The following is a 16,510-nucleotide window of genomic DNA, read 5'->3' on the forward strand; positions in this document are numbered from 1 at the left end:
CCCAGAATACATGTATATTAAATTGTAGCTGAATATAGCAGTCGACGAGCTAATGATGTGCTCTTGCCTATGCCTACAAGTTCACTTATCAAAAGAACTTTTATATTTGATGGTAAAAACTCTTTAATCATCTTCTTGCAGATTTGAAAGGTATAGGTAGCTGGAAACTTTTTAGAAAACGTGTTAAAAAACTCTTAGTTGCGAAGGGCTATTATCAAATAACTGAATTTTTGTCGGATAGATTTTAGTAATTTTTACCTTTTTCTTGCAGGACTTTAGGTATATTCCTTATATTTTTTACACCATATCATTTCGCCTAATTTTTTTTACATTTAATAAAATTGTATATTTCGGGAGTGAATACTATCTGTTTGTGTTATATATATTGATACTCTTGACATTGCATTAGCTTTATATGTTTTGGTTCAGAATCTTGGAGGAGTATTTTTGAAGAATGAGGATGTTGGTTTTACCTGTATAGGTAAACCATATTCATGGAAGCAGAATGCCTTTAGGACGATGGACCATAGCATGGACCTAAATAACCTTTTTACATGTGTATATGTTTTTCTTTTTTACAGCTTTGTCAACAACTTTACTTTTATGACAATAAAGCATATATTGATTGATTGATTGATTGGTAAAAAATTTGGCCAAACTACAGGATCGTCTCGATTTATTACCTTCTTTCAATGCGGTGACGAACCCAGCCTTGTTACAGACTCCATAACATGAATAATATTTATTAATGGAGCTTCTTGGTTTTGAGATTTGCTTTAATTAACATAAGGTCCTTAACGTAGCCGCTTAAAGATAGCAGTAACTATCCCTCTTTAGAAGAGGGGTCAACACAACTATCCTACTAATTTTAAACCCATAGCATTACTGCCTACTTTGGCCAAGATTGTGGAACGGCATGTTAAGGTGAGAATGCTTTGATTTTAAATATACTAATATGCTATCTTTAGTTTTCTAGAACACCTTTACAACAGTCTGAACACTAGTGAGGTTGCGGCAGCTGTGACTTGTCAAAGACATTTGACTGCATGAGAACTGCTCTTAAATGGTTTCATTCTTATCTTTCAGATCGCGGGCAAGCAGTTAAGTTTAATAGTGATACCGCTGAGGAACTTAATATAAATATAAATGTGCCACAGGGATCAGTACTTGGTTCTCGCTTTTCCTCATTTACATGTACGATCTTCCACAATTACAGATATCTGGTAAATGTATATTGTTTACAGATGATACCACTATCCTTTGGAATTGCTTAGATGTGGCTCAAATGGAGGCTAATATAAGATCAGATTTGTTGAAAATAAAAGACTCGTGTGACGCAAATTGTTTGACATTCAATGTTTCTAAAACTAATATTCTTAATTTTAAATATAAAACCAATGGTGTTTACCTGAACAATGAATCCATCACCATGCCACCCTTCAGTTCGTTTTGGGATCTTTCAACAATTCAAATCTATTAAATTGGAATATTGCAAATATATGCGAAAAGGTTTCTTCTGGCTGTTATGCCCTTCGAGTTATTGCCACCAATCTAAACTTTTCAATAATTGTATATTCAGTCTGATCCTCAATATGGAATCAGCTTCTAGGATTCATGCTCAAATTACCTCTTTAATTCAATATTTGTTTTGCAGACAAGGGCCATTAGGTATCTATGTGAAGCTAAGCCTTGTGGCTCTTGTCGCCCTCTGTCCCTAACGGATAATATTGTAACTCTGTACTGTCTATTTATTCTGGAAATAGGTTGTTTAGTTTTAAAAAAATATAAATTAGAATAGGTACAACACTCGACAAAATTACCTGCTGAGACTACCGATTCCTCACTCTCCGTTTATACGTGACTATTGAATATGGAGGTAACAAGTTATTTAATAATCTTCCACTAGAAATGAGAATGAAAAAAACCTACGTACAAAAACAAGGAAATTTCTAGCCAGTAATGGTTACTATAGTTTAAGGGAATTTTTTAATGATGCACTAAAGTATTCTCTATTATTTACATTCTAATCTAGTTTTGTTGTAACCTAATGTAATCTCTTTGCGACTTAGGTATATTATGTTTTGACTTTTTTACAACTTCTATGTTTATATTGACAAGAAAGCATTTTTTCAGTGTGAGTTTGAGTAGTACTTTCTGGATTCAATAAATGTTTATTGTGATGATAGTGGAAAGACAATTGCGTCTTTAAGATTGTTATTGATTGAAAGTTATTAAGTCAGGCTTATTGTTTTTAAATCTTTTTTGTAATTCACTTACTAACTCTAAATTTCTTTACGGCCTGATAAAAATGTTGGCATATATTACAAATTAATTATTTATACATTTGCTGAACTCACAAATTTGGTTAAAAAAAATTATTTACTAACTAGTTTTTATTAAGAATCTTTCGTTAATAGGTAGAATGGCTAACAGATGTCATTTTAGTGACTAGTATTATTTCATTAGAAACAACTATTGCAATAAATATTTCAGCTTTTTGCTAAGTGTAAACCTCTTTAATTCAGTGACAAGTGCAATACATTTTTTTTCTTACTTTCAGTGAATTTGACAAGCTTAACAAGGACGAGATCTACAACAACAACGAACTAGCCTTCAGAGTGGCCGAGGATTACTTAGGCATTCCGGCTTTATTGGAACCTGCTGATATGGTGCAATATGAAGTACCCGATCGTCTATCGATCCTCACATATTTGTCGCAGTTTTATCAGACCTTCGAAAACCAAAGAGGTAAATCAATTTGTCTTGTGAATAATACCGCGATTTTCAGATCACGTTCCCCGAAGTAAATATCGATATCGAAATTCCAATGAATTATAATTTTATTTTTTAAATTCCTCGCAATCATACTCTTGCGATTCGATACCGCGTAATGAAATACTTTGCTCCAGATAAAATCGTTTCACGATCGGACCCCGTTGCATTGTTGCTATTTGCACGTTCCCCTAATGATGTTTAAAAAAGAATTTGATCGTGAGCTCGCCGGGTATTGCAGAAATCATTTTTAAAAGTGGTAATCAGGTGCATTACGTCCCCTATGACAAAATGTGGTTTTATCAGGAAGACGAGGCCACCGTTACGTTCGTTAACAAGAAAAAGCCATTTATTACGAAGATTATCGGACGTTAAACTGTCTTTGGACCACACCTTATCAGAGACACTGCCACTTTCTTTCCTAGAATATCATCAGTTAGTTTTTTACCTTTCGATGTACTGGGTGTAACATCTTTAAAAACTGATGTGATTTACTGATTTTAATTTTTACTTTAAACTTTATAATGGATGGTTTTAAATCAGGAGTATACCTTTATACAGGGTGTTACAAAATATGTAGACAACCTTTAACCATCAAATCATTGGTCATATAAACATGAAAAATTTCTGGCTCAATATGAAAGTAAATTAAAATAGTAATATCCTGTATTTTTTGAAAGAAACGACAACAGTAGAAAACATAGAATAATTGTTTACAATTAATGTTTAAAGTGGACGCCTTTAACTTCAATACATTGACTGACGAAGTCTCCTAAAAATACCCGGCGTATTTCGTATGGTCAGACATGACTCGACAATTCTCTTAAGAGTCTTAACTCCTCCACGCTTTGAAAAGGACTCTTATTATATTGGATATAAATGATTTTAAACGTCCCCAAAAAAAAATTAAATGGATTAATGTTGGGCAATCTAGGCGGTCATGGCTGTGGTTCTCCTCCTCCAATCCTATCCAATCTAGGAATTCTTGCGCAACGACACTAAAGTGTAGTAGAAGCACCGTAATGCATGACGTCGTGTTCTAATGTCTAAGGATTTTTTTTCATTATGTTCAAATTCCAAAAATCGTCGGTATTTTTCGCTGCCAAGTCGAGAGTACCGACGATTAGGGAGGAGAAATTGGGAGCCAATCAAGTGGTCACTAATAATTCCAATTCAAATATTTATTGAAAAGTTGTATTCAGTTATATTTTTAATTAAGGCATGGGAATTTTCTTCAAACCATAACATACATGTTTATTATGGATTTGTAATTTTGTTGTTCGCAAATAACATGCATTATCCCTGAGGAGTATTCGATTAAAAAAATTTAATTCAATTTGACTGTTTTACGTAACCATTGCAAAAAGCAACTTTTAGAGGGAACTCTCGAGGCAAAAGTGCTTGTAAACTTTGTATGTGATAAAGATAAAGTTGCTGATCTTTCAAAATTTGCCATACGGTTAAATAATTTAAGATTTGTTGTGCCCAAATTTTCGGGTACTTCTCCTCTTCAATTGCATTAAGCACAACTTTTTCATTTCAGATGGTTTTTACACCTGCAGGTCTTCCTACAATATGCGTGAATCTCTTACGATCATAATTGAGCGTAAATTCTGATCAAAGTTTGTACGTTAGGCTGCATGCGTTGTGGAAATCGATCATTCGTCATACAATCGATCATACAACCGTCGTGCTCGTCGAGCGTTACCCATTCCGTAAACGAAATGCATATCTGCTGTTTCTTGATTACTGAACTGGGCGATTATGACAATTTGTAATCACCAACACTTAATAAAAGAAAATGCATATCAAATAAAATACGTTCCATTCTTTTACAATTCTTTAAAACAATATCATTATTTGTTTTAGTGCTGATAATATGCTCTAGCTTGAAAACAAAGCCGTTGCGGACCCATGTTCATATGAACATTTTGACTTCAAACTGATAAATTCTTAAAGCTTGTCTCCATACTTTATTTACACCCTGTATACCGAGCTGATACTTTCTTTCCATTACTACTCGTCTCCACATTTATTTCATATTTGATAATGTTTTATTAGTCACCTCGCCTATGTATGCTCGTTCTAAAATAGAATCAGTAAATGGGCGACTGCATCTAAATGTCTTAAAAAGTCTAGTAAACTCTTTTTAGGAGTTAGTAAAGGCAATTTAGAATTACTTTTTATTGATGATTTAACCTATTATCCAACTTGTTTTCACTTTTTATTCGTTTCTTAGGATATCAGTACGATTATGGATTAAAGATTTTATGCTAACCTTGTTGGCCCGTGGTTTGTTTAAGAGGTGCTACTTTACTGTAAAAAAATAGAGCTAAAGAAGACATTCTGGATAAAATAAAATCAATAGGAGCTGGTCAGCAACGAGTCATATTAGATTCACTACAGTAGAAACACTACAATCAAGTTTAGAATCTTTGTAATTGGTTAATATTTTTCAAGAATATGACATCCATCATGATCATAAAGCAGGATAAATTTTCGAGGAATTGCATGATCCATAATATACAGAGAGACAGTTTATCCAGCTATTTTAGGCAAAGAACATTTTGACTAAGATCTGCGTTAATTCTAGAGTTATTGTTATTTCACTTCGAACTGTTTCAAAACACTATATAACAATTTGTTTGATGTGTTATTATATGCAAGAAAAGTTTTAAGCAACTGAGGCAAACTAAAGCATTCCTAATACAATCGAACTAATATTCATAATTAGTTTTGTTCCTCTTGTTACTCTGGATAAAAATAGTTGATAAGATTTTAACTTGAAATTTCTTCTATGGAAACATTCGCAATAATTTATTTAAGAATCATATATAAATATATAAGTATATATACTACACAGATATGATACACTGTTGAGATGGTCCCTCCTAACATACCCGATCTGAAACAGAAGGAAAACCATTATTGGATGAGAAAAGTAAATAATATGGATGTATTCGGAGTGTTGTTCTTCAGATTGGAGAATCCAGGGTTGTTAAAATCTTTACCTTTTTATCTTTACCAGAGTCTCTACACAACTTGGATGTTATTTTCACTCGCCAGAGCTCCAACTTCTTATTTTTAGCACCAAGGCTATTAATGCCACCAGTAAGCGTTAATTAGGACGGACCTCGTAGCAACCATCTTCACTCGGACATGAAAATTGTATGTATCTTACTAATACTTAAACGTACTTCTTGTAGTTCTTGCAATCACACGATATTCAACCGAACTTTCTTTTAATCTTTCGTAGTTATCTTTAATAAACAAAAAAGTCTTTTAGGCTTTCCATGTAACCTCCAAGATTTGTAACCTTATGAAGTTTCGCATACAGCTCTGGCCAACTCAGGTCTTTGGAACATAAATCACCAGTTAAAAACGGAACGTTAATGTTTCTCCTATTTGCGATTATACCAACTATAGTTCGACCAAGAGCCTAGGAAAGGCCCAGAACCGAGAGAATACTGGTCCAAATATACGATTGGAGCGTCCTATTGATCCTGAGTTCTGTCCCGTGCAGTGTTCATTACCCAAGGTTCATTTTCCCTCTCAGCGGCCAACGCAAGTCGAAAATCGGTAAAGCATGCCGTTGTAATCTAACTTAAGACTTTGTCTATATATTATGCCTGGATATTTCGGTACGAGAAAGAATTTAGCCAGTGGTGTATGCAAAGAATTAATATATAGGATAGAATAGGACTCGTTCTGATTGCCTGCAAGTATGCAATTCATGGTTAAGAGATGTTATATACAGGTTATGTATTCAACGATGAAGCACTATAGCGACATAGAGCTTCAGTTTCATTCTCATCACTGCTTTGTCGAGGTATTTCTGGCATAATTGTCCAATGCAGATTTTACCTACATGAGTTTAAGACCGATATAGGAACGTACTGTCAAAATGCTAGGCTGACTTACCAAGTATTAGGTTTGTTGTGAGTGGGGCACCTTGTGTTCCACCACTGCGATTCTAGGTCTATTGTGGCTTATTATCCAGTGTTGCATATCCTTCTGCAAAGAAAATAAATTTCTTCTGACAGTTAAATGTTTCTTCAAAAATAAGCGGCAGTTTTACAACAGTTTCGCTACTGATACTGAACAACGTTTCTCATTAATCCCAATCTAATAACCATGTTCAGTTTTCAATATTTTCAATGCTTTTTCCATGGAACTCTCATAAAACTGAATACACCTGAATATACAGCTCAATGCTATTTATGCCTCTAAAAATCCAATCATCCATTCTCTTTGCTAATCGAGGGTTCTTACATGATGACTGGCTTATCTGATGATGGCTTTTAGTTACAGGACACCTTAATATGTTCTGCTCCCTTCTCGATGATTCCTGCTAAGAACCTGCTAACAACTAATTTGCCTTTTATCTGGTTCATGAGGACCATTGGGTAAAGATTGGGTTAACCCCCCTGAATTTGGCACTATGGCTTCGAACCAGTGTAGTTGGGCCGAAATGACTTTATATAAATCAATACTACAAAGTTCATTATACAGTGCTTTGACGTGCAGGGTTGATACATTTTTGAATATCTTTACGGATTGATGACAGAATACTAAGTTACATAAAGTCATAAGTTGGTTAAATACACACTGTTATCATTGTGTACTTAGCAGTAACACTGTTACCACAACAGTAATCTGCTTCACTGTTACTGTTGTGATAACAGTAACTTATTTGAAATGAAAATTTATTTTTGCCAGTATTCTACTCCTAGATTCTAGATTGATTTTATTTTCTACATGCTCTAATTTGTCATTCAGTTTATTTATATAAAGCGGAATAATAAATCATGTATGATAAACAATGAAAAATGTCAAAGCTACAGATAAGCCAGACCAAATAATACAAATCTAAAAAAAACCTACTGAAAATAATGTGTCTTGTTTCATTTAACTGCAGATTTCATCAGATTCACTCTGTACGATTCTCGGCTAAAAAGGCGCGGCGATTCCCAATCTGTCAACTCGATAATTTAACAGTTTGCAGACGGCTTGGCAGCCGTCGAGCCGCTTTCACTCTTCCCGAGTCCTTCTTTTAACCATTATTATAATAATATAAATATTGCGACGAGGACGGTCGATGACGCCATACACCGAAAGGGAAAGTAGTTCACTAGGTGGGTTGATTTGTTAGGAAGGAGGAGATTTTCGATTATTTATTAATCATTTTAATTAACGGTCTTGAGGGCAAATGTCATAAATCAAGAAAGTCACTGTTTTGCAGTCATCATCAGCTCAAGACTTTGTGTAAAGTATTGTTTGTTTATAATTTAACCAGATATGGAAGGGGGCTTCGCACTGTTTATCTGTTCGTCAATATTTGAAACAAAACGAACAAGTAGTTAATTACATATTTGTTACATGTCTATTAATAAGTAATTACAGAAATTACTTGACACTCTCAAATTATGACTGTTTTATCAGTAGTAAAGTAAATAGCTGAATATTTAAAACTTGAATATACGCCTTAGAACGTCTACAACGGATCTCACTAAGTTATTGGCTTCTCATGAGTTTTAATCGTGCCAAGCATTCAGCTTCCATTCTTTACACAAAGAAAGGGCTGTTGAAGCCTTGAATTGACAAGATTCTATAAATAACGTTATATAAATTGGCACTGGTGATCAAATATTGGGACAAGAAAAGGCTATAGAAAACTTAATAATATTTTACGGAAATTAGCACTATCAAATTTTAAACAATAGATACTATCAATATAAATTAATACATAGTAAGGACTAAAAAAAAATTATAAAGAAAATAATAATCATAAATCTAAACTACTTTTCAGGGACCAGAGAGAAGGTTTTGTTACATATAGTTTTTAAAACACCATCCAGATCCAGTAAAATCATGTATTTTAAATTTGTTTATGGTTGATGCGATCAAATATGAAAAGGACTTCTTAAAAAGTTGTTTTTTATGATTTGGCACTGTTAAAATGTATTGTCGTCGAATATTTAGATTATGAACATCCGTCCGAAATCTAATCTTATTATACAAATAGGGCGGACTTTTAAATTTTATTATTTAATAAAATAAACACACAGAGTGCAAAAGGCGACTTTTAACCATGCTCAGCCACCCCAATTCTTTTAGCTTATAAGAGACAGGTTTTCTTCGTCGTTATCCATATATAAGACGTAAGCAAGATTTTTGCATTTTTTCAATACGGTTTATATCAATGACATCCAAAAAAAAAACCATAGACCAAATCCGCAAAATTAAAATTTGATAGTATAAGAGATTCACATGAGGCTTTAGTCTTAGAAGTCAGTGAATGACGGTGTTCATAAATTAACCCTAGTTTTGAAAATGCTTTTTTTAAGCAGATACTCACATGTTCCTTAAATTTAAGTCGGTTATCTAAGATGAGCCCTAGGTTCCTCGCAGAATCCTTAAAAGATATATAATCGTCCCCTAATTTAATGCTTAGTCTATCCATGAGAATCGTGCGATAATTTGCAGGAAAGAAATAAAACCACGCTTTTGCTGGGATTTATTTTAAGTAAATGAGCATTTGAAACAGTTAATAATTTGTTTAAAGCATAATTGATATCAGCATTTGCATTTATAGAGTTATTAAAAGACTTGTATATTTGCGTGTCATCAGCGTATAGATGATACTGATAAAGATACTATAAAACAAAGGTCCCAATATTGAACCCTGAGGAACGCCTATCGTTAGCCGCTCTAAATCAGAAGATATATCCTCTACAACTACCCTTTGAAATTTATCAGTTAAATATGAAGAAACAAGATTATAAGCTGTTTCCTCAAAACCAACATATTTTAAAATCGCGAGTAGCAACTTGTGATTTGTCATATCGGACGCTTTAGTATAATCTAATAGAACCAACGCAGTTGCTTGGTTTTGATCATGAGCACTGACTATATCATATATTATGTCACAAAGAGCAGTATTGCAGCTAAATCCCGATCTAAAATCAGATTGTTTTTCTGGAAGAATTCTAAAAATATGTTGATTTGAAATTCTATTATTTTTTCGAATACTTTTGAGAGCACAGGCAAAACTGAAATAGATCAAAAATGGCTAAATTCAGTTAGATTAGCTACCTTGGGTAAAGAAAGCACATTTGCAAGCTTCCAAGTCTTGGGAAAATAGGATTTGCTCAAACAGTAGTTCATGATATGGGTCAAGAATGGAATAATAAAAGGACAGCAAAGTAAAATTAATGTTATATTCAAATCAACCATTCCAAAAGCTTTTGATTTTATTTTTAGTATTATATTAGAAACCTGCTCTTTTGTAACATTGTTAAACGAAAATTGATCATACGTTAATTTATTATTAAGTTAAAACTGAATTGTTTCTTGTTTTGGTATAGAAGCATTCTTAGAAAGTTGAGTAAAGTAATCATTAAGTTCGTTCGGTTTTTTAAAGTTATCAGGTATTTGATTAGTTTTGGAACCTAATATATTAAAATTTTTTTAACTCACTCCATTGTTCTTTAGCATTATTATTTTGAAACTTTCTATTTAAATAATTTTTTTTTAATGAGTCTTAGAATTTTAATTTGTTTTTGACGAAATCTATATGTCCTTACAAGTCTGCTGACCGTTGAATAAAAGATATTCTTTTTCAGATTTGATCATATTTGGAAAAACATATATATTCACTGACATAAGAAGTGTGACACCCGGAAGAAATAAGTTTTTTAACGTGATTTTCCAGCAACATAATGACTATATTTAAAGCACGCTATGGCAACGACAACGTTTCATCTTCAACTTTGGTTTACTATTCTTAAAATTTTATCTCTTAGTTTTTGTGAGAATTTGAAAGAATTATGAAGAGAGCTGATCAATACATGTATTTTTAGTTATTGCTCGTCCGTTTACTTGTGTTAAGCATAACAAAATGCCTATCCAGATGTTGGTTTGTCTTATCGTGAAAGTGGCCGCCATGTTAATTGTACTGCAATGAATAATGTGAGTATTCGTACCTTCCAAATATCCGATTCTGGTGTAATATCCTTCGGATATTACACCAGACACTCTGTAATATGTATTTATAATAATCAAGTTAAAAATTAAATATTTGAAAGGTGAATCATCTTGATTGAAACCAACTGAATTTGATTTTATTACAGATTAAAAATTGACAATACAAAGAAATAATAGTATTAAATAAAATAACATTTTCTTACCGGACACCTGGAGTTCAATTAAAACATTACTCCCGATATTGAAAAAGAACTTTTAAGAAAAAAGTTATTGAATAAAATAGCATCCTTAAAACAATCCCAACTCACACGGCACGCTTCCACTATACATTGAAAGGAAAAACAAACTCAAATGATATGACAAATGATGTGATCAGTCAATGTCAACAACATCATTTCTGTCAGCTCCTGTCAATTTTTTCAAGCAAGATGGCCGACATACGATTCCGATTTTCACGATACGTGCTTTATACCTGTGCTCTGACTGCGGATCACTATCGTCAACGTTTGAACTGGAGCAGAGAATGGCAACACTGGGCAGAATGTCTAGATATACACGATGGCCGTAGAAGGATAAGATGCCACCGTGGAAAATGGCGTGACATTGGATTTGCTGTTGAGAAACATATACACAGGACTCTTGGAGTAATGGTTTGGGGGAGCTATTTCCTATGGTAGCTGATCACGCCTTCTCTTTGTTCAAGGCAATATGACTGCTGCACATAATGTTGATGTCCTACAAACCACTTCTCAGCAAGACGACGCACGTCCTAATATTGCTCGACATACTACAGACTTTCTTCAAGAAGCAGGGGAAGCACCCTGGATCACCAGATTTACATCCCATAGAATATGTGAGGGATATAATAGGGAGGAGACTAACCACTTTGCGCCATCCGATAGACTCTGGCACAGCTAATGAATGAAGTTCGAGTTGATTGAAATGAGGAGCCACAACCAGACATCGGTAATCTTATTTTGTCGATGCCTAGACTTAGGCATTATTAATTTTTTTCTTATTACTTGTCTATAAAAATTCTTACAAATGTTACTGTTTCATTCTTGATGCAAGACTACCTCGTTGCCAAAAATGAGTGAAAGAATGATTCCTCCTGGGTGTAACACTTCTTATGTCAGTGAGTAATTAACATTTTCTCTGCATTTCTGGCCTAGATTTTCCTTGATAAGACTTGATAGGCTTCTGTGACTTTCACAATTTTATTTAAAGCCTGTCTATTTGCAGTTGCAGGTTGTCGCAAGGTATTTTTCCTCATATCGTTGGAACAACGATATTCTTCTTCAGTGGATTTCGTGCAATGTAATTATCATCATAAACGTTGAGGGTAAAGAGGGGAGAAACGACGTGATAAGGTTAGAGTCTGCAAGCATCTTTATAATCAAGCCTTGATTCCAGTAAAAATAAAATCTAAAATAAAAATAAATAATTATTGAGCCTGAAGCAAAACTAAAAGAGGCTTGAAGATTGTATCACTTCATATCAGAGCCCTGATTTGAGGCTAGGCTATCGGAATGGTTTGCTATTAATAACCTGTCTCTTATTACAAACTAAATAAAGAAACTATGAGGCTTGGGTATCTAAAATGATAACCAGGATATGAGTTGATAAGTTTTACTTGATCTGGGCAGATTAGGTAAGGATGTTAACTATATGGAAAGTAAGGTACTAAAAATATATATTTTTGACAGCTTTTTGTGCATCAGTCAGTTAATTAGTCTCGTTGCTTAGCTTGAAAGCTTCCTCGTGAACCGATCCATCCAGGTTGTCGCTGATTGGCACATTTCGCAGAGGTTTTTTTTTTCGTCCCTCAGGATCTTGTCCTGATCACGCATCATGCCCCTACCTTCTTCCTGGTATATAACTACGACCTTCTTGACAAGACTTCTAATCCATTTAACAGATTTTCTGATGACAGTACATTGATGTCTTCCTTCAAGTAGCCCAACCAGATGACTTAGGCGTCGCCAGGTTAGGAACTATTAATCCCGACCTTAATATCATGGAGTGGAGTGAGTGCAATCTGATTGAGTTTTTCTCGGCTAATAAGCCTTATTATGTCCGGGTTTACTTTGTCGCTGTTTTCGTCAGTTCGTTTGTTACGAGTGGAAGTTGGAAGCAATACCTAAAGAATCTTGTCTAAAACTTAAGGCTCGCTTTAAAACGAAAAGGCTATATACGCCGCAACAGCTTTTAACGTTTTACACGGCTTAGATTGGTCCATCCTTAAGAGTTGATCTCATATATGGAGCTCTGCACAAAAAACGCTTTGAAGCTGTTTAATTCCATCCAGAAGAGGGCCATTTGTCTTATAGGAGATCCAGAGATAACTAGAATCTTGGATACTTTGGCGAATTCATAATACAAGGAAGGTGCGGACCTTACCTTGTTTGTCGATACCATCTCGGTAAATGCTGTTTCGAACTGCATCATATCATTCTACCTAGAACTATACATGCAAGATCTACTCGACATCTGCAGAAGCCCAGAATGTCGCTATATCGGGGAACCCCCATTGCACTTCTTTCCCGAACATTACAACTTGCAGAACTCTAAGAAAAATATCCAGACACCTTCGCAGCACTGGCAGAACTAAACATTGTTGAATTACCATTAAAAACACTTGTCAACTTTCGTATGAAACTAAGGTAATAAAACGGTTACATGAGCTCTCAAAATATTATTGTAATGCCTTTGACACTATCAAGATAATTTTAATTCTCTAAAAACTAATAAATATATATAACTATAAAAACTATAAAAATCTCTCGAAAAACTACTGAATAACTCCAAAACGGTTGTTCTAACAACAAAACATGTAATGTTCTTATTGGTGAAGAAACTTATCAGCGTTCATATGAAACTAAAATCAATAAAATTTTTATATGAATTTTCATAGCATTATGATTTTTGTAAAGGCTGTAATAATATCGAATAAATATTGTGTATGGTGTCGATGAATGATAATTTTTACACAACATGGCGCTCATAAGACATAGAAGTTGATGATAAATAAAACGCATCATCACTTTTAAGTCACTATCATATAGGAGGATCAAAGTTCAGGGTTCTTTAATTTGCTCTAACAATTAACCTAACGTCGAAAAAAAAATTTGATTTTTCGGAAAATATTAATTTTTGTAATATATAATTCATTATATTTGAATCAACCTATTTTATATCTTTTTTTGTACAATTTTTCAGTTTTAGTATGTGCCATGTAGCTTCTAGTTACGTATCCAAAGGTACGTATTAATTACGTGCAATCTTTAACAATGAACGTACAGACATAAAAAAATTGATATATAAGATGTGTGATGCTCACACACCCTATACATCCGGCATCCATCAGACTGTGAAAGTCTTTAAACACTAATTAGCAATTCTATTTGTCTTAATAGTAGTGCCATTTTCGTTTTGGCATTAAATCAATCGCATTGATTTTACGGCGACAGGAGAAAGTCGCTATCGCCTTTTTATTTCGAACCTATTATTGGTTCTTGTATGTTTTTACGACCGTTTACAAGTGTTTTTAAAGTTTCACTTCATTTTTAAATGCATTTATTCCGACCACGACTTGCATTTTATATGGTGCGTTTTTAGTTGCAATCTTGTTCTGGAATTTATTGCGATTTAATCTGTTCTAAGCAGATTAAAACTCGTAAATAATTGAATTGATAATAATAATTATGTAAGGCGGAAACCGACCCGGGACTACATCCAAATGATTTAAACACAGGAAGTCGAAGAAGAGAGGAAATGCACAAAAACGAAATTAAATTTTACGGCCAGTAAAACGATGTGAAAGTCTTTTTTTGGTTTTTATTAACGTAAATTTCCAAAGAATAATTGTTTTTTGTATTAAATTCCTTTATCGGTTCAATAAGTCATTTAGTAAAACTTGAATAACATATGTTAAGCACACCTTCCATAAAAACGTAGAAATTGAAACAATAGTTTTAACAACTACGTTGCTTAAGGCAAGAAACCGATTTTTTTCCTTTGCTTAGAAAATATACAATTTTACCTATGACCAAACATATAAAGAAACTACCAATAAAATAAGTAGGAAATTCAATTACATATATGAAAACGTAAATGAGAAGTCAATAAATCACATAAAATACGGGATCTTAGGATTGTCAACATATATCTTGTGAGAAAGTGACATTTTTACGCTCATGTGATTTCTGCTTTCGATGGATGCTTCAAGAAAAAAAAATCGCACTTACGTGATACTCGTTACTTGTGTAATGTAAAATTTAAAAAGTGAAGTTTAAAGAATTAAAAATAATGTTTTTAACATATGCAGCAACACAATCATTTATTTTATTTGCAACATGTAAAGAAAAATAGCAGTCAATAAAAGAATTAAAATGAAGACAAACAGTTAAATTTGTTTATCAAGTATTTCAGGCCCATTATGGTCAAACCTTCAAATTTAAACTAAATAAAAAAAAACATCAATCAGTTAGAAAAAAATGAAATTTTACTAATGAAAATATCAACGCTTTTATTTAAAAAAATAAAAAAAGAGATCTCCTAAACTCAAATGGAGGTAAATAACGAATATGATACTTTTTACTGATTTTTTTTATTATTAGTTTAGCCCTTACCCTACCCGATGTCACAATAATTGTGACTTCCTTTTTTACTAGTGTTATAACGATAAAAAAATCTGGGTGGAGAACCGTGCGACATGATTGTGAATAGTGCATTTTATAGGTGTGCACGCGCAAATCGTTTATTTTGCCGGGAATGCATTCTTGTCATAACCTGAAAAGTTTCAGATTATTTTCAACAATGGCTCGTGCAGGTAAGTTATTTATTTATTTATAGAATTTAGGGAAAAAAAAGAAGTGCTTAATATTAAATAGGTATAATAAACTTCAATTAAGTGTATTGTTTTTAGAGATTGATAATATCTTTAAAATTGTTGATTCCAAGAATGGTTTTGTTATGTATATCACAATTGTAGCCCACGGGAGTTAACGTGGTTTGGTTTTGGTCAACTTCTAGACAAAGTTGGGTCGGATTTAGAGTCCGAGGATGAAAAAGATGAGTTTGAAATTCACGAAAAGATCCCAATTGTAGCACCAAATGAAGCTGATAGCTCTTCAGATTCAGAAGATGATTTACCCCTCATACATTTCCAGACTCTCCAGTGGAAGCATGGAAACTTTAGAAGCAAGGATTTTCCTGTAAAAGAGGACTATACTCCATCCATCGTAAAAACTCCAAACGAATATTTTGCTAAATATTTGGATAGTGATTTTTTTGAGTCAGCCGCAAATTTCACTTCCTAGTATTTCTTGCAACAAAATGCAAAAGAAAACAACTTTACCTCTCAAGAAATTAAGAAATTTTTCAGAATGAATACTTTGATGGGATGTATTCATCTTCCAAGCATACATATGTATTGGAATGGAAAATATAAGTTCCCATTAATTGATGGGGTCATGACCCGACAAAGGTTTTACATTATACGTGTAAATTTACATGTCGTTGAAACTCTTAGCGTATCAAAAGAGGAACAAAAACAGAATTGATTTGGTTCGCAATAGATGTAAAGCCAAGGGATTGTTATAGTCAAAACCTTCGAAGCAAAGATATTATGGATCTTTTGGAATTTGGACTTAATTTTGGGGACTATATGATTGCCGGTACTAAGAAGCGTGTATTGGAGGAAACAGAATGCCAAGAAAATATAGAGGAAGAGACTAGCGTTGAAGGAAAT

At 33.4% G+C, this 16,510-nt stretch overlaps 1 protein-coding gene across 3 annotated transcripts in view; it reads left to right on the forward strand.

The window, feature by feature from the left end:
* The window catches only part of LOC126742470 (MICAL-like protein 1), a 231,987-nt gene that overhangs the window by 157,982 nt on the left and 57,495 nt on the right, over window positions 1-16,510 (forward strand). For all 3 annotated transcript variants that reach the window (XM_050449113.1, XM_050449114.1, XM_050449115.1), the window contains exon 3: window positions 2,561-2,748. In XM_050449113.1, the coding sequence (XP_050305070.1) occupies window positions 2,561-2,748 (188 nt within the window). The remainder of the gene's footprint in view (window positions 1-2,560; window positions 2,749-16,510) is intronic.

The sequence above is a fragment of the Anthonomus grandis genome, chromosome 11, assembly GCF_022605725.1.
Source record: "Anthonomus grandis grandis chromosome 11, icAntGran1.3, whole genome shotgun sequence".
Taxonomy (NCBI): Eukaryota; Metazoa; Arthropoda; class Insecta; order Coleoptera; family Curculionidae; genus Anthonomus; species Anthonomus grandis.